Raw genomic sequence first — 18,417 nt, 5'->3', positions numbered from 1 at the left:
GCTTTGTCAGTTTGAAGGCCTAGGTAAGTAACTGAAGGATATGAGGTTAGTTTTTTGAAATATTCCATATAACGGCAGAAAACCACGAAAAACGGTCACCCTACCGGAAGCTCGGATTTCACCTAGCGGAAACTCGAAATTTTACACTTTTCAGCTTCTCGCTACACAGACGTTTACACAGCTGTAAATCTTTCTTAAGTATAATTGAATTCATTGATTCTTCCTTAGTCTAACCATGGGAATTATTTTTATCTCTGCTTATTTGTGAGCGAACTGAGACCCGATTAAGAAGACACACTTTTCTCGTTTACGCGAAGGTGTAAAATAATCCAAACTCAGCGACGAAAAAAGCTGACCGGTAGTTCTTCAAATCCTGTGATATTATAACCAAAGACAGTCCAGTCATTGATTTTTAGGTCTACGGTTTTAAATCTTTAGGATCTAGTAGCACTTTTGCATGAACGCCGATCAAAATTCGATAAAATTCCAATTGAGCGCCTTTGAAATCTACAACTCTACATAACAAAGCACTATTGAATAAATTAACTCCTCGGCCAAAGTTTGTACATAAAACATAAGGGTTTTGCTTTTTTAGCGGTTTGAAGCGTTTTAAAAATATATATTAATGTTAAATATTGTCTACACAGGTAAAACAAACTATGAAACACCAAAATTACCACGAGCTGAAATTAAATCTCACAGGCTCGCTCCCTAATCTGCGTCACGCACGAGCGACTTAGCTACAATTAGTACAATAACAAACAGATATTTACATCCGTTGATTTTTAATAAGTCGTATTTTTAAAATATCTTACTCAAAGATTTGCCAGGTTTCCCAGTTAACTTGCTAAAAAAAAAAAGAAAACCTTAATAGTAATTCTAGCTCAATAATAATTGATTTTATTTAGTATGAGAAGTTTTGTGCCGTCGAAAACCAATCGGAAGTAACTGTTTCCACGAAAAGCAAATATTGCATCGTTCTCTAAATAAACAAATCTACTTAACCATATAACCAGAGTATGTTGTTGGCGAAGTTAATAGACATACATAACAACGACGTCTTGCTCGTTCTTGAATATTGTCGGTGGGATTTGCGGCGCAGACGAACGCACTTGCTAAGTAACTTCCAATGGCTAATTTCTACCCTTACTCAGCTTTCGTCACACTGCTCACGCTGTGTAACAAGGATATAAAACATCGCACGAAGTCCTAAAAAACTCTCCGGACTTGAACCAGAATTGATTTTAGCAAGATTGCGTGTTTTTAAAAGCCAACGAGTTTATTGGAGATGACTACCCGTACCGTCTCACTGTGTCACTTAGGCATAACCTGACACGATGTCGATAGTTTCGACTCCTGATGCCCGAGAGCACTCGGATTTGTACCCAATTCATTAACCAGCTCCCAGTTGGCTTGTTAGCTCAATTGGTAGAGCGCTGCACCGATATCGCAGAGGTCATGGGTTCAAATCCCGTACTGGCCTGAATTTTTTTTTTTTTTTTTCAGGTCCTACTTACAACTACTAGTTTCAGTAGTGTTCTTAGCTGCGAGGATCTTCTAATTTCATCTTTCCACCGCAGTGCAAATATGTGAATTTTCATATATCTAAAATCTTCAAGCACTTGGATTTCTTTTTTTCCAAGTACGTCTGTGTCACTTACTGAATAATACATCATTCCCATTTATTCACCAGGCTTAAAAATACGCCATCACATTTATTCCATTGCGCTTATGCCACACATGACATTCCAATCCTAGCAGTATGCAGGATGTTTGTCCCATGAAGCACTCGGATTTTTTTTCCGATTATGCCTGTGTCACTTACTGAGTAATACATCATGTTCAAAAGTATTAATTTTTGCACCATACTGGAAGTTGTTTCGGGTCACTCAGCAAGAGCTGTGAAAAGTAGCCGCACTGGAATAGGAATATATTTTTTCCAATCCATGAAGATATTTGACCTTTCAAAATAGCTCGTCCCTATGGGCTCAGGTAAATAACAACTAAAAAATGTACTACCAAGCAGGAACTGTCTCCAATGAGTTTTGTATCCTCTTCATTCTGTTGTCCAATGCGACTATTAAAAACACTATGAGTTTTACGACTTGCATATTTTATTGATTGCGCTTGTCAAACAACACTACAGTCTGTCATTGATAGAGAAAATAAAGTTCAATTTTGACGATATTCGATGAAAAATACTAAGAATTTTCCAAAGAGGGCACCGAAGAATAAATTTTTTGTCATTTTTACGACATTTAAAAAGGAGGGAAGGGGGTGGGGGAAAGGATTTAACAACCATACTACTCTCTCTCCCCAACCACCCACAAAGTGCACAGTTTGCACAGTATACTAGTGGAAACGTCACATCAACATTTATATGTTTACGTTTAATAGCACAATTACGGTCGTTGCATCACTCCAATATGGCCATAATAAATAATTCATTGGAGACAGTTTCTGTTTGGTAGAACATCAAGTAGTTGGTTGCTTACCTGAGCCCACAGGGACGAGCTGTTTTGAAAGCTCAAATATCTTCATGGATTGGAATAAATTTATTCCTTTTTCCAGTGCGGGTGCCTTCCTCAGCTCCTTGCAGTGACCAGAAACAACTTCCAGGATGGTGCAAAGATTACCCGTCCTTCGCCAACCTAAACGTAACTTGGCACGATGAACCGGACAGATAGTCATATCCGATAAATTCGCCGGCTTTTGAAAACATCCACATCTCGCCAAAATTAATTCTACCTCCATTTCAATTCCGGAAAATTTCAACGACTTTTTGTGAATTTTGATATCCCTGTTACACCGCGTGAGAGGCGTGACGGAAGTTGAAGAACTTGTGCGTTCGTCTGCGCCGCAAATCCCACCAACAATATTCAAGAACGAGCAAGACATCGCTGTTCTTTGAAGTTCCCCGACAGTAAACTCTGGTTTTAGATGCAATGTTTCACAGATAAAGATAATTGGATTTATTTATTTAAAGAACGATGCAATTTTCGTGAGAACAGGTACTTCTGATTGGCTATCGACGGTATAAAGCTTCTCATTCTTAATAAAATCAATTCTTATCGTTTCAGTTTGAATTGCTATTATGATATTTTCTTTTATTTTTACTTCAGCAAGTTAACTGGGGAACCTGGCACATCGTTGAGTAACATATTTTAAAATAAGACTTATTGTAAATTAACAGATGTAAATATCTGTTTGTTACTGTACTAATTGTAGCGAAGTCGCTCGTGCGTGACACAGATTAGGGAGCGAGCCTGTGAGATTTAATTTCAGCTCGTGGTAATTTTGGTGTTTCATAGTTTGTTTTACCTGTGTGGACAATATTTAACATCAATATATATTTTTAAAAGGTTCAAACCGCTAAGAAAGTAAAACCCTCATTATGTACAAACTTTGGCCGAGGAGTTAATTTATTCAATAGTGCATTGTTATGTAGAGTTGTAGATTTCAAAGGCGCTCAATTGGAATTTTATCGAATTTTGATCGGCGTTCATGCAAAAGTGCTACTAGATCCTAAAGATTTAAAACCGTAGACCTAAAAATCAATGACTGGACTGTCTTTGGTTATAATATCACAGGATTTGAAGAACTACCGGTCAGCTTTTTTCGTCGCTGAGTTTGGATTATTTTACACCTTCGCGTAAATGAGAAAAGTGTGTCTTCTTAATCGGGTCTCAGTTCGCTCACAAATAAGCAGAGATAAAAATAATTCCCATGGTTTGACTAAGGAAGAATCAATGAATTCAATTATACTTAAGAAAGATTCACAGCTATGTAAACGTCTGTGTAGCAAGAAGCTGAAAAGTGTAAAATTTCGAGTTTCTGCTAGGTGAAATCCGAGCTTCCGGTAGGGTGACCGTTTTTCGTGGTTTTCTGCCGTTATATGGAATATTTCAAAAAACTAACCTCATATCCTTCAGTTACTTACCTAGGCCTTCAAACTGACAAAGTATGAGCGAAATCGATTTTTTGACCGTGGCCACGATTTCTTTGATTTTTACTGACTATCACTCTTAATATCGTAAAATAGGTTATCGTTCATCGTAGTGGTAAGAAATAATAAACTGTTTGATCGTTTGTCACACGATGTAATCATTTAAGATGTAGATCGCGACCTTTCGACTGGGAGGGGGGTTTGCATTATCCTTCCCTTACTTGCTTGAGAAGTTGACCTTATGTTTAGCTCTTTTAACAATGCTTATTTTTGATTTTATCAATAAAGCTGATTGGAAGAAATCATTTTATGCCTCGTGGATCATTTTCATAAATTTCTAGGAAGATAATTCTAAACGTGACTACAGTTCTCGCTGTTGTTTTGTATTGATGGAGTGTCGAAGGGCCTATTGAGGAAATGTCTACATTTTGAGAAATAGATGAACGTCACAAATCTTGCTTTATACTTTCTTTTTAAGCTTTTGTCGCGACAATCGTGTAATGTAATATCACGTGACACTTCGTTTTTTTAATTAAGCTAAGGGTTTGATGACAGTTGGGTTACTTAAGATTTAGGTTTATAATTGAGCGTAGCACGGTGATGGCAGACTTGCAGCAAGAATGTTCGTGATATAGAAAATCAATAAATGTCTGAAACTGGGTACTCTCACAGCTTCACCAACAATTAGAATGAACAGCACTCAGGTGAGCCAGGTTACTTCTACAAAATCGCTTGGTGTGATTATAGACGATAGGCTCGATTGGCATAGTCACATCGAAAAATTAACAAAAAAGATTGCCTCGGGTATCGGGTGCCTAAAGCGAGTCAGGCATCTGATCCCAGCATCGACCTTACATCTGCTTTACCAAGCTTTAGTAAAACCTCACTTTGATTACTGTGACATTGTCTGGGGTAGCTGTGGGATAACGCTACGAGATAAGCTGCAGAAATTACAGATTAGAGCAGCCCGTGTTTTGACATTTTCCAGCTATGATGCCGATGCAACTAAGCTACTTGAATTTTTAAGTTGGAAAAATCTGACAAGCCAGCAGGAAATTCATAGAGTTACCATGGTTTTCAAATGTCTGCACGGGCTAGCTCCTGAATATCTTAATTCTAAGTTTAAATGGCGTAACTCTGCTTATGACCTCAGGGACTCTGAAAATAAACTCAATGTTCCTCTACCTCGCACTAACTATTATCGAAAAAGCTTTAGCTATAGTGGAGCCACATTATGGAATAGTCTTCCATGTGATATAAGGAACACAGAGTCTCTGGGGTTATTTAAACGCAAGATCAATGCCACTCTATAACGCACGGCATTCACGGAAAACAGCTTTTAAATATTAGTTAGTGTTTTAATTTTTAAATAGTTTTAATTAATGTAATTGCTGATGAATTGTTTCGTGCTTAAATAAAGATTATACTTATACTGAAATAATTAGAAAAAGAATTGTCCAGGGAAATTGTGCGCGCGCGTTTGGGTTGGAACATCCTGTGACGTTGCGTGATGTGCCATTCATGTCGCAAACAATGCGTGCCTGCGGGTGTAAATTACAAAAGTGTTGATCGGAGTATAATGGAAGACAACTGTTAAAATAAATTCAAAAGGAAATTATTTGCGATTTTAGTAAGGGCCCATCCACATTAGCGACAAAATTGTTTATTTAGGCAAATTATCTGTCATTACCAACACCTTACAAGTATGGATGGTTTTTCGCCAAAGCGGACTAATTTTCAAACGCACCCGCCGACAACATTTGTCTCGGGTAAAAGCTTGGCAAAATCTACTAAATAAACAAAACCGTGATGAACTTGTTTATCATTTGTCGTAAACGCTACCATTAGTGTGATAATTAAACTGTGTTCAGCTTACCAAAAGTTTGAAGTAATTGTCGTTCGTTGCGAAACTCGCAGATCTTACAACTTTAACTTATGATGAATCCCGGTAATGGGAGTTTTAATCCATTGGCGAATTGTAGCGACCAGCCATATGAGCAGATCAGGCGCTGGAATGTACCACCCTATAAAGACCAACAAGGAAAAAATTTTCATTCAGCCGGGGCAACCTACAAAGGTGGTCAGGAGTAATTTTCCAGTTGCCGCTTCACCAGACTAATAATTGTGGCCGCACAAGATCCAGAAGTGAATCGAATTTAGCAGCTTTTTGAAAGCTTCGACGTTTTTAGCGCGGATGCAACAGAGGAGACAAAAATTTGTCATTACAAAGTTGTCCTTTGATTTTTTCGGGACAATTCTAGTTTTGTCTGCTAGTGCTGATAGGCCCCTAAATCACGAATAAGCAATGTCAATCTTGATTTACCTAGTTTAGGTGTGGAACAGATAAATAGAATCACTATCTTGTGACAAAAAAGATCGAGTACGACTGAATGTAGAAAGTTCGGATATTATATGGATCGTAAATAAACGCAGGAAATCGGAAAGATACAGTCCTATTGATTGTCGAAACTACACTCTGCGGAGATTTTCCTTGGCGTAGTTGGGGATTCTGCAACAGCTTTCAAATAAGCGCGAAATGTCACATTTTGAAGTTAGGGACTTCAAGTCGGATTAACATTCTGAAACTTTTAACACTGTTTCCAATTTTGCATTCTATCTTGGGCCACAAGCATTTTCATAAAAAGAAAAATTTAAAGAAAAAAAAAATAACGGAATGCAATGATATTCAACTTTCAGATATCTTCTTGCTGTCGATGATAAGATCAGTGTCGCAATATTCCAAAATGTAATTTGGTAACCAGTGTTATTACATGAGACCGTCTTACCCACCTTTGGCAACTTGGCGCCCGTTTGGACTGCGTCTTAAGTACTTAATAAGATACAGCACTCGGGTCGGTGCTACACGTGGCGGTTATCCGTCAGTGATATAGAGTAATATCGAGTTTTCAATTTCAAATTTGGCTATCTTTCTGTTAGAGTTTGGCCGTCAATTTATCTGACTTTTAAGCAAACAAACAAACAAAATGAAATAAAATTACGTAGATGTTAAGCTTATCGCTATCCTATGATATCATCAAAGATAGAGATCACCGCAAAGGTTTCTTAGATTCTTTCAAATCCTCTTGATTCCCCCGATCTTAAAGGCGCTCACAAGTAGAATTTTGAGTTTTCCTCGGGCTCTTTTTTCTTTAAACAACGTAATGTGATAAGATTTCCGGCTAAGTCGGCATTTGACGCATTGACGCAACATGTTAAGCACCTTAAAGGTAGCTTTGAGCTAACAAGACTAATTCTTTTCCCACTCTCTAAACTAACCCGCTTCGAACAAAAAGGAAATGATTATTGACTGATCCCTCAGACTCAATAATCCCACTTTGCCATGTAATGGCGGAGACAATCGTTGTCTGACTGACTGTTTTTTCATTTGTTTTCGAATTCATGAACGAACATCACAGTAACATTATTTGTACAGTGGTAGTATCTGTTAAGCGGAAAAGTGATTAGGCCCGCAAGTCATCAACTTAAGGCGCTTGTGATATTTCAATGATTTAGTCATTTATACGAAAGCTGTTTATATGTTATATTTTCAATATATAAATTGCTACAAGAGAATATCAACAGTTTATAACCTGTTAATCGCTAACATTGTTTGCTATCCCAAGGTAACTAAAAGAAATGACATATCATCCTACAAATTATTACAGAAAGGCCTAATTCATGAAAAATGAGACCCAACGGCCTTTTCTGGGTGATTTCTTGTTAGATGAAAATAATTGCTTTGACATGCGAAAAAAGTTTCAGTAGATAATAATTACAGTGCCATATCTTTTTAGGTAAAAACACCAAACAAGCGTCTGTTAAGAAAGTATTTGTGTCATCAACTTCCCTCAACTTTTAAGATATAAAAGGATATCAATGAGGCATATCGTTGTAGTCTAAATTCTGCTCAATTTTTTTTCATTGACACACAACGTTACATCATAACAGAACATTCATTTTCATAGAACATCTTCTAAGATGTTTTGAATCCAGGATTAAATTTCTTTAAGGTTTGAATTTTCCATGATGCAAAAAAGACAATTGTAGAGCTATAAGAACATGAGCCTTTTTTATAAAACCTTTGTTATCGTTTGCGTATTTGGCTTTCCCAAGCCTCTTACGCAAATAATTCCACCGACAAATCCGACGGAGGGTCCTGTTTTCTTAACTCAACCTGTAAAAAAACTGCCCTGTCCCGTAGGGGAGTCTCTGATTGGCTGACCATTGCTTATACAGCTGAATAAAAGAAATTTTACAGAGCAATTCTGACAGTCCCCCAGATGTTAAAGGAAGATTGAGGTAGGTAACTTACTCAAAGCAGATATCTTAAGAGTTTTACTAGTCTTGTAATTTCACGAATCTTTAGAGAGTTTTGACTTATTACAATATGACACGCTCCTTACCGTTTATAACTCTACATGTATATGTGTCGTCTGATTAGTGGAGAAATTTACGTCTTGTGACACCACAACAGGTTTCTGCTTCCCAAATGTATTATCGCAGATTTTCTTTTGCTTGTAACAGGATGCCACGGTATGGTTTAATGAAATCCTTTTACACAAAGCAAAGTACAACCAAGAGAATATAAACTAATAACCTCATGTTACAGCTCAATATCTCAGTTTCTATAAAACTGTTAAGTGAAGTTGAAGTTGTGTAGCGCGACTCTTTGGGTCACCACTGCCTTTTGCATCGTGCATCTCTCGAGAGAAGGAATATTTGAAAATTCCCGTCAGTGCCTTACAGGCCGCAAAGGTTCGGTTTCTTTCCTTTCGAGCTACTATTCTAATCGGAATCTTAGACACGACCTCTACAAAAGAAAGGCAATTTGACGTATGCGGCTGGTTTCGGAATTTTTAAGCTACCTTTTGTCAGTTTCTTTTTCACAATATTTCACTGTGTAGACCGACCGTAAGCTGCTAAGTGACGTTTTTTGCCCTGTATGTCTAAAATAATATTATCTGCCTTCGGAAAATTGATTTGCAAACTAATGTTGTCGATGCAAATCGATCATTGACTGGTTAGAGTAAGCATGTCTTCTAAAAGCTGTTCAAAACATTCCAATCCGCTTCCCAAGATTAACATAGCTATGAATGTAAAGCCCTAAAATATTTCTTTAAATTTGAGTTAAACAATGTCATTTGAATTCATGTTATTGCTTAATCCTCCACAATTTGTTGCTCGTTGTAAAAATTTTAGCAAAGTTGAGTGTTGCACTTTAAAAAACATTTTGGTAAGTTGGCGAGTCCGTTGAATTCACCCCCTTCCACCGTAAATCATATCGCTAAAACCAAAGAAATTATCTGTTTTTTTCTTTGAATAATTAAAAATGCGTTGCTTAACAATTCGAACGGCGAGGCTTGATCTTACAAGTACTGATAATGTTTTTTGCAGTATAATAACTGAAGTGAGGGAATTCCTTCCGCCTATCTTAAGAGATCCGATAAAGGATTTTCAAAGCTGATCGCGTTAACAGAGGTTACGCATTAGCCCGTTTCTTCGATTGAGCAGCGTACACGAGACGCGCACAATTCATTTCTCTCTGCTATCGCTTCTTTACTCACAGGATTACCCTGACAGCTGTGTCTGATTTTATTTTTTTTTAGATTACTCCCCAGACCGTTCCGTTATACATTAATATTGGCTCAATATTGCCGTATAAAATAATATTCTCTTTGTGAGAGGTAAGTGATTTCTTGTTGACGGTAGGACACCTACGCGTTGGAAACGTTTCTTGCATATATGACTGATATGGTCTCTGATGGAAAGGATCTAAAATATATAAACTCCTGATTGGAATTCAGTTTTATCCTAAACATCTCCTTTTTTTTGGAATTAATTTTTGGATGGTCATCAGCTTTTAGCTTTGATCGTAACATCGTTCCATTTCCAAACACTGACTTAGTTTTATTAGCGTTCGATTTGAATAGTTTCTTTTAGGGATTCATAAAAAAAAATTCGTTGAGACATAGTCATTGGATTTTTTGTGTGTATTTAATTTTTTCATTCCATTTATTAGCAAGTTAGTGGGTACGTGTATGTTTTAATGTCCAAGACTTGTTACCAACCCCTAGAACGCACAAGCCCTTCCACATATCATCAGTAACACGGATAGAACTACCTACAAAGAATGTTGTTATCTTTACACAATCCATCAATCATCACTGACATGTCCGTGTATTTTGCTTTATTTCTTATTTTGATTTGTTGCTTTTTCTTCATGTTTGGTTTGCTTTATTTTTGATGAGCTGTGTTTCTGGATAATACTCCGGCCTAATTACTAAGCATTTCATTCCGGAAGTGTACAATGGTTAAGGGTCGAAAAATAAGTAAGTGACTATTTTATTGGACATTGTGCATCCTGAAAATTACGCTAAATCGTTCTTGAGAGCAATTTGCTGATTAACTATTCTTCGGTTCTTGGGTAAAAACTCACCATTCCAATTATCTTTTTTTTTAGTTTTTCCGACAATTTCTCCGATGTAGCAGTTTTAAAAAGGCACGGTCCACTACGGGAAAAACGAAAATATTCCAACCCCTTCTCGCAGGATGATACGAAACACCACCCTATCAGGAGAATATGAGTCCCAACGTGTCTGTTCATAATGCAGCGTGAATTCCTGATTTATCGTTTGAGCATTTATATAGTCTAAAGAGGTTTATCTCTCGGGTCTGAATCTGTGCAACAATACAACCTATTATAAAGAAAAGTGAGTGAGAAATTTAATGGTGCATTAACCTCTGTTTCAGTAAATCCTGCTTTGCTGCTTTTGGCGATGTGTTGGGCAGTAAATAAATTAGCTCTAGCGCGTGTAATCCCAGGTAAGTTGGAGGTCAACTTTCCTAAGTGGAGCTGAACATCAGTGAAATTTGTGAAAAATTCTCTTTGATCACGTATAGTGATCATATTATTATTATCGTTATTATTATTTTCTTTTTTCTAAACACCGTTGAAAGTAGCGAATACGGTACGCAGTTTATAAGTGTGGGTGAAAACAGTCCAAATCTTAGAAACTGTTTTTAATTGCATTATCGGGCTTTAGGCATCATTGGCGATTGATAAACCAGCAGTGTAGAGTCTATTTGGCTCAGTGGTGGAGATCCGAAGGTTCCGGTTCAAATACCCTCTGGAAAAATCAAATTCGCAATCTGTTTACCTGGCCTCTCGCTCGTGACAGGACAAAGAAACGCCTTTTTTTCCTTCGATCTTAAAGACTTGTCGAATTCTGTGTCAGATCTGACTGAGGAATAGTAATTTCACTTTAAGAAAATAACAAACAAATGAGCGAAATTTGTGTCTTGAGCTAAATCGATCAACTGCAAAGTTTCACGTGGCATAGAACTTCGAGGTATATTTTTTTCCTCTGCAGCTAAGAACTGTGCTGAGCTTTACAAGTACGGCCAAACCATCAGTGGTGTTTATACAATCGACCCTGATGGTTCAGGTGCCTTTGATGTGTATTGTGACCAAACGACAGCTGGTGGAGGATGGACAGTGATCCAGAAGAGACTATGTAACATTGCTGATTTCAACCGCACCTGGGATGATTATAAAAAGGGATTCGGTGATTTCCTCGCTCGTGAATTTTGGCTGGGACTGAACAAGATCCAACGTCTGACGCAAAACAAGACAGAAAACAAACTCCGCGTGGATCTGGGAGTAAATGCGAGCAAAACTGTTCACGCTGAGTACGAATGGTTTGGTATTGAGAATGAGACAGCCCATTACAAGCTGCACATCGGCAATACTTCATGTAAGCCAATTTACTATTTCACAATGAATGATAATTTTGATGGATCATCACTTTTATCACCAACCTTGCATATGTAGTCATTCTCATAGCTATTCACCCACATGTCTCTCAAACGACTGTATGCCATGGAAATATTGTTGTTATTCGTGTATTTGTATATGGCTATGCATATCACACTCATGAGCCCTAAACGATCCATTTCCTTGCAAGTTACCAGTGACTTGGTGGTAGAGAATCCATCAGGTGACACAAAGGCCTAGGATGTATAGAAAAATAGGTGTCAGATTTGACTCTGTAACTTTGATGCTTTGGAATGCAAAAGTATTTTCTGAAACATCACCTACCTCCACAAGCAATAGTAGCTTGTGATTTTATACACACGTAGATGCCAAAAATAGGCCAGAGAAAGGCTCTTAACAATTACGGATTATTGTCAAATATGAAGCTAAAATATATTTAAGGAGGCTCCATAGAAAGGCGACAGAGGAAGCAACAGATTCGAAAGTTTACGCACGCTCAGATATAGACATTGGCGAAGTTCTATTCTGAGAAAATGGGGATCTTTCGAGCAAGATTGATCGCGTTTCTTTCGTTGGAATTTCTTAAGATTTTCTGGGCCAGTACCTGTTGATGAGAGAAATTGATAAGACCAAATTTGAGATAGAGGAAGAAAACACAAAATTACAAATAGAGTTGAAACTGCCTCTGTAACCCCTATTTTTTCGGCTTTTAAATGATGACAGGACAATTTTCGCATATTGTGAAAATTTTGGGAAATTCACCTAAGCAAACTGAAGAAAATCAAAGCCAAATTATCACTGGCGAGCGCCTCTCTTCGTGGAACCTTAGCTTAATAGCGAAAATTATTTTGATAATATTTACTACAGCAAACGATAGTCCGAACGTTGCTCATCGCCCTTTTGATAGCTTTTAGTAACCTAGAAAAGCGAAAACACAAAATTTTCTAGAAAAACAATGCGCTGGCGCGCGCGCTAACATTGAGCAAAAACCCTATGGAGCCTCCTTAAGTTTACTTTTTGTTCCTCTCCTTTTTTTGTGCAGCTGCTACTGTTGAAGATTCTCTCTCCGGTCATAATGGCACGTTATTTAGTACGTGGAATAGATTTCCAGCTGATCATGATTGTGCACGGAAATATGGGGGAGGCTGGTGGTACCTGTACATTGATGGAGTTTGTACTGTTAACTCAAATCTTAACGGCATCTGTCCTCATTCTGGAAGTAATTGCACAATTCACTGGGCAAAATTAAACCCTAAAGCTAAAAACAACGACCCCAAAACATCTGAAATGAAAGTCAGACCAGCAGACTTTTCCTAGAGCATTCTCTTTGAGGAACCGGTAATTTTTTCTTCGGGAAGATTTTTTGGTGTCATGAAACAATTGTTTATATGAAATAATTTACCAGATCCTCTTACAAGACTCTCTAATGTTCTCGGGGGGTTTGATAAGGTTATCTACGAGTTATCAGGCAACGTGATTTATTTGATGAGTCTTTTGATGGAAACAAAACGCAAAATTTGTTTGGTAGAGCTGAAACTTGAACCGGTGAACTACATCTGATTATGCTGTCAGTTTTAGATTTAAAAACAACTTTCTAGAGTAATTAATTATAATTACGTTAAATCGACTTTATTCTAACTGATTTATTTTAAGGTCAATTGTGAAAGTTTTGAGAAAACGTTGAGATAAATGTTGTGTAGTAAATAAATGAAATCTTAAAACCTTTTTGTATTCGTATGGATGATGATGATGAGTCAGAAATTCGGTCTGGTTTTTCTACCGCAGGAAAATGCACGATAGGTGCACATGGCAGATTTTAATCGGAGTAAAGCAAAATGGTGGACATAGCCTGAGAACGAGGTTGTTTTTTGGCATCGAGTGTATCCAGGCTTGAAGTGCTGGGCCGCGCATAAACGATAAACCAACCTTGTGACTGTTTACACTTATCTTTCGAATAAGCTTTAAAATATTTATTTTCAAGCACAAACGTAAAAAGGTGAATCGCTTAAATTGTTAATGCTGATGACACGCAAAAACAGTGGAAACAGTTAAAGTTTATTGGCTGATTGATTTAATTCGATTGATTAATTCAATTATCTTTTGTAAACATTGGCGATGATTACTTTCACATACTGATCAAAAACAACAACCGAGGGAACAGTTAAAGTTTATTGGCTGTTGATTAATTTAACTATCTTATGTAAACATTAGCGATGATTACTTTAGCGGACGAAAAAAAACAAATTTTCTGACAAAAAAACAAAAAAACAAAAAAAAACAAAAAAAACAAAAAAAACTTGTGAAAGTCACTACCACATATCTTTAATTTCAATAAGTCGAAAAACTTGCGGTCCATAAAATGCTTTCTGTGGTATATCGTTCCGAGGTAGAAAACTTCAGATGTTTGTTATCAGATGTAAGCGGGAGAAAACCTGGTAAGCAAAGATCGTCGCGTTCACATGCAAGTATTTTTTGAGTGACTATGAGGCGAAACCTGACATGTGAATGAAAAACCGGGGATACAGAGAAAGATTTGAATCACAGCGTTAAATTTGATGAGTTTTGCAACCGGAAATTTGATAAACGGAGGATTCTAATCCTTTAGACAAATTTACGCACTTTGCAATATCTGATGAATTTCTACTTTTTCGTGTGTCTTTAACCTTGAAAAAAAACTCACTAGAAACTGACCAGCATATTAATTAATTTTCAACCAAGCGACTAAGGATTCGAAAGCGTGCCATCGATCATGACAGCTCTACTTCTGCATATTTTGTTCATCGGCATTTTCCCAGTGTACAACAACGAACTCACCGGAGTTAGCAGCTGAAAACACGCATTTTCCTGGAAGATTAATGCGTGTAAATGCAGGAAAATGCAATGATTTCATGTTTGCTGTTCGTATAACGCATAGAAAATGTCATGTTTTCTTCTATTCAGAACCATTTTTCGCACGATTAACGAAATGTTCACAAGAGTTTTCCAGTCGAAAGCATGCATTTCCAATATTTCTTCCCAATGGTGAATTCGAGCAAATTCGATAAAACGCATTTTTCGGCGTTTTACAGTTTATAACTGTTCGTTTAACCCATGGAAAATAACAGTTATTCTGCTATTCACAGCGGCTTTGCGCATTCCAACTTCCTATTCACTGGAGTTAACCAGTAGAAACATGCATTTTCCGGTATTTTCTCTGCAACGGTGTATTCGAATTAATTCGTGCAAGGCATGCATTTTCTCGCGTTTACCGCCGCTCGGTTAATCACTGTTCTTCAAATTCGATCCAATGGATTTCACCTCCTAGTCTCAACCATGATGAAGGCTCTAAAAGAATTTTGTCCCATTTCCCTCTCCCAAACAAGATAAGCACTCTATTAATCATTCTCAATAAGTTTATTGATGCACAGTGATGTTAGCAGTACAATTTATTCAGAGTCCACAATGGAACCTGACAACAATCATGTTTTTCAGCCTTTGAATCCTGCACTATTATTTTACTATACACATTTCTTTCTCTCTAAAGCCAAAAATAAGCAAAACTTAAACCCTTAGAACAGTTTGATTGATACTTTGAATCGGTAGGATAACTGTCTAAAAAAAATTATGTATACAAACCATAACCAGAAAACTGATTTCTAGATACATATTTAAAGGTCTAAATTTCTATATCAAGCATTTTGCAAAAGTGAGTGTACAGGTTTGAAGAACAAATAATTATATGAACTGCATGAACCTTGGGAATCAAGGCGAACATTCTGAGAATGCCACCTTACATTAAATCTTGTGCCGACATCAGATCTACTAGAACAATCAAGAACCTAACAAATTATCTTAATGTCACCACTCAAGAATATCTATTCTTATGACATTACACTTTCATGCTTGGCTACAAACAACATCAAATAGTAATCTAAGAGCAAAATTGGAATTTCGTTACCATTTTAATTAGCAGTTTGTTCGTCAATTACAGGGAGTTTACGTTGTTCTGCAAAAATGAAACAAGTAAAACGATCCAAACAGAGCAGCTTTCTAGAACTTTGTCTTTTTAATTCTTTATCTGGTTAATATGAGTGTAGCGCGCTTTTGATGGCACATTTCACTACTTTAAAGGAGTTTTAGGCTTACGTTGCCCATTGAAATTGTGCACCTCCATCATTGACCTAGCGGGAATCCCCAGGGAACATAAAACCCCTTTCTTAAGTCTACAGTATTACGCCTATTTACTTCGATTTAATTGCACTTGATAACTTCAGCGTCCAACTTCCTGCGTTTATTCGAGAAATGACATACAGAAGCAATGTTTAAAAATCCTTCTTTAAGAGTATTTCCGGGAAATAGAGTTGCCTTCGAGCATATTCTTATTACGCCCACAGTTTTACAACCTTAGAATGAATAAAAGGTTAAGTAGTTGAAATTTCTTCATTCTACAACAGTGCTTCATCATAAAATATACAGCTTTAAGCTTGGAGAAAAATTTCATCATATAATGTCTGCTTCACAAAATTTCAATTCGCTGCTCAGTGTAACATATTCACTGACGGTTCAAATGTTATCTTCAACTCCTGCACCCTCAACAAGTTACAACAACAACAACAGAGGATCCGAGAAATGTAATTAACAATCTAAGTTCTCTGATATATTCTTATAACACTTGAGTTGTAAATCTGATTCGTAGAAGACAGCTATCAGCAAAGTGGCAAACACTTAATTAAATTGGCCAGTTAAAAAAGTGATGATCATTCACTCGCTGCTCGTTTCTTTACTTAACTTTTACGATTTTGTCTTTCTTTGCTTCATGCTCTTTCCCTGATGTGTTTCATCAAACCAAACAAGATTTAATTATTGTAATTTTTCAACAGCCAAGAACTTTGCTGAGCTTTTCGAAGGCGGTCAAAGAATCAGCGGTGTTTACACAATCTATCCTGATGAAAAACCTCCCTTTGATGTATATTACGACCAGACAAGGGCTGGTGGAGGATGGACAGTGATCCAGAAGAGGCTGAATGGCTTCGTTGATTTCAACCGCAGCTGGGTTGACTACAAAGATGGCTTCGGTAATTTCCTCATTCGTGAATATTGGCTTGGATTGGAAAAGATCCACCGCCTGACGCGAAACAAGACAGAAAATAAACTCCGCGTGAATCTGGGAGTAAATACGAGCAAAACTGTTCACGATGAGTACAAATGGTTTGGTGTTGAGAATGAGACAGTTGATTACACGCTACGCATCGGCGATTTTTCACGTAAGCCAGTCTATTCTTCCCTAATACATGATCATTGTCATAGATGATCGTTATTATCACCACCCTTAAATATGGTAAATCTCACAGCTCTTTACTTACATGTCTCGATCTCAAACGATTGTGTGCCATGGAAATATCGTTGTTATTCATACGATTTTATATTGTTATGCATATCACACTCGTGAGTCCAACCTTAAACGATCCATTTACTTTCCAGTTCCCTGTGACTTGGTAGTAGCAACATAGCGCTTGCTAACAGTAGCTCATAATTTTATACACATGTAGAAGCCAAAAATAGGCCAGAGATGGGCTCTTAACAATTATATATGATTGACAACTGTGAAGCTAAAATATATTTAAGTTTTATTCCTTCCTTTTTCTTGTGCAGATGATAATAGTACTGCTAAAGAAGGTTTGAACTGGTGAGTTACATCTGACTATGCAGTTTTGGATCTAAACTTCCTATGGGCATCTATTATGATTAGATTAAATCGACTTCATTCCAAATATATTTTAGGGTAAATTTTTAAACGTTTTGCGACAACGTTGAGATAAATGTTGTGCAATAAATAAATGAAGTAGTGGAAGCCTTTTTTGTGTATGAATGATATTTGTGAAAAAAAATTAGATACATTAATTCAGTCCCAAACTTGTTAAAATCCTTGGACTGTTTCCTGGGTTTGCCAACTTTCACGAATTCAGCCAGCCCTGCTCGTGTATAGATGAGACTATGTAAACACGAACAAAGTCATCCATTGTCTAAATCAATTGTTGATCATTTTAATTAGCCGCGAGTTTTACAGAAAGCAGAAAATAAACCTGAACCTGAAGTGTACAGACTGATGGGTTCATTGTGTGGTGCAACTGAAAATGAAAGCGAAGTTATGTTTCCCGGGACAATGGTCTGCACTAAACACAGATGTGATGGCATGATATGCAGAAGTAGAGCTGTCATGATCGATGGCACGCTTTCGAATCCTTAGTCGCTTGGTTGAAAATTAATTAATATGCTAGTCAGTTTCTAGTGAGTTTTTTTCAAGGTTAAAGACACACGAAAAAGTAGAAATTCAACAGATATTGTGACAGTGCGTAAATTTGTCTAATCAAATTTAATTGCGTGAGCGTGCTTCATATTCCTATCGTGCACGCTTATGAAGTCAGCAAACAAATCCCTCGAGGGTTTTGTATTCGATCAGAAAATAAAGTTCATTGACACGCATGAATCTTATAATGAATGAATGAATGTTTGAATCTTATGTGGTCGCAAGCATGATTACGTTACTCCTTTGCTGAGGGAACTGCACTGGCTCCCCGTGGAGCAGAGGATTATTTTTAAAATCTTATTTTTTACTTTTGAAGCTTTAAATAATTTATTACCTGGTTATATCAGTGACTTGTTAGAAACTTATAAGCCTACTAGGTCTTTATGATCATCGAGTAGGAACTTGTTAATG

General features: G+C 37.1%; 1 protein-coding gene and 1 long non-coding RNA gene across 4 annotated transcripts in view; both read left to right on the top strand.

The window, feature by feature from the left end:
• LOC149049493 (uncharacterized) overlaps positions 1 to 18,417 on the top strand; it is a 153,929-nt gene that overhangs the window by 19,085 nt on the left and 116,427 nt on the right. The window lies entirely within an intron of this gene.
• On the top strand, positions 8,198 to 13,443 carry LOC113680738 (angiopoietin-related protein 7-like). Its single transcript, XM_089195292.1, has 6 exons — positions 8,198 to 8,245; positions 9,553 to 9,630; positions 10,195 to 10,275; positions 10,697 to 10,768; positions 11,317 to 11,700; positions 12,763 to 13,443. The coding sequence occupies exons 3-6, from the start codon at positions 10,254 to 10,256 to the stop codon at positions 13,035 to 13,037; spliced, it is 753 nt and encodes a 250-aa protein (XP_089051418.1). The 5' UTR covers positions 8,198 to 8,245; positions 9,553 to 9,630; positions 10,195 to 10,253; the 3' UTR covers positions 13,038 to 13,443.

The sequence above is a fragment of the Pocillopora damicornis genome, chromosome 2 (assembly GCF_964200805.1).
Source record: "Pocillopora damicornis chromosome 2, jaPocDami1.2, whole genome shotgun sequence".
Classification (NCBI taxonomy): domain Eukaryota; kingdom Metazoa; phylum Cnidaria; class Anthozoa; order Scleractinia; family Pocilloporidae; genus Pocillopora; species Pocillopora damicornis.
Note: the sequence above shows the minus strand (reverse complement) of the source record. Positions and strands in the feature narration are given on the sequence as shown.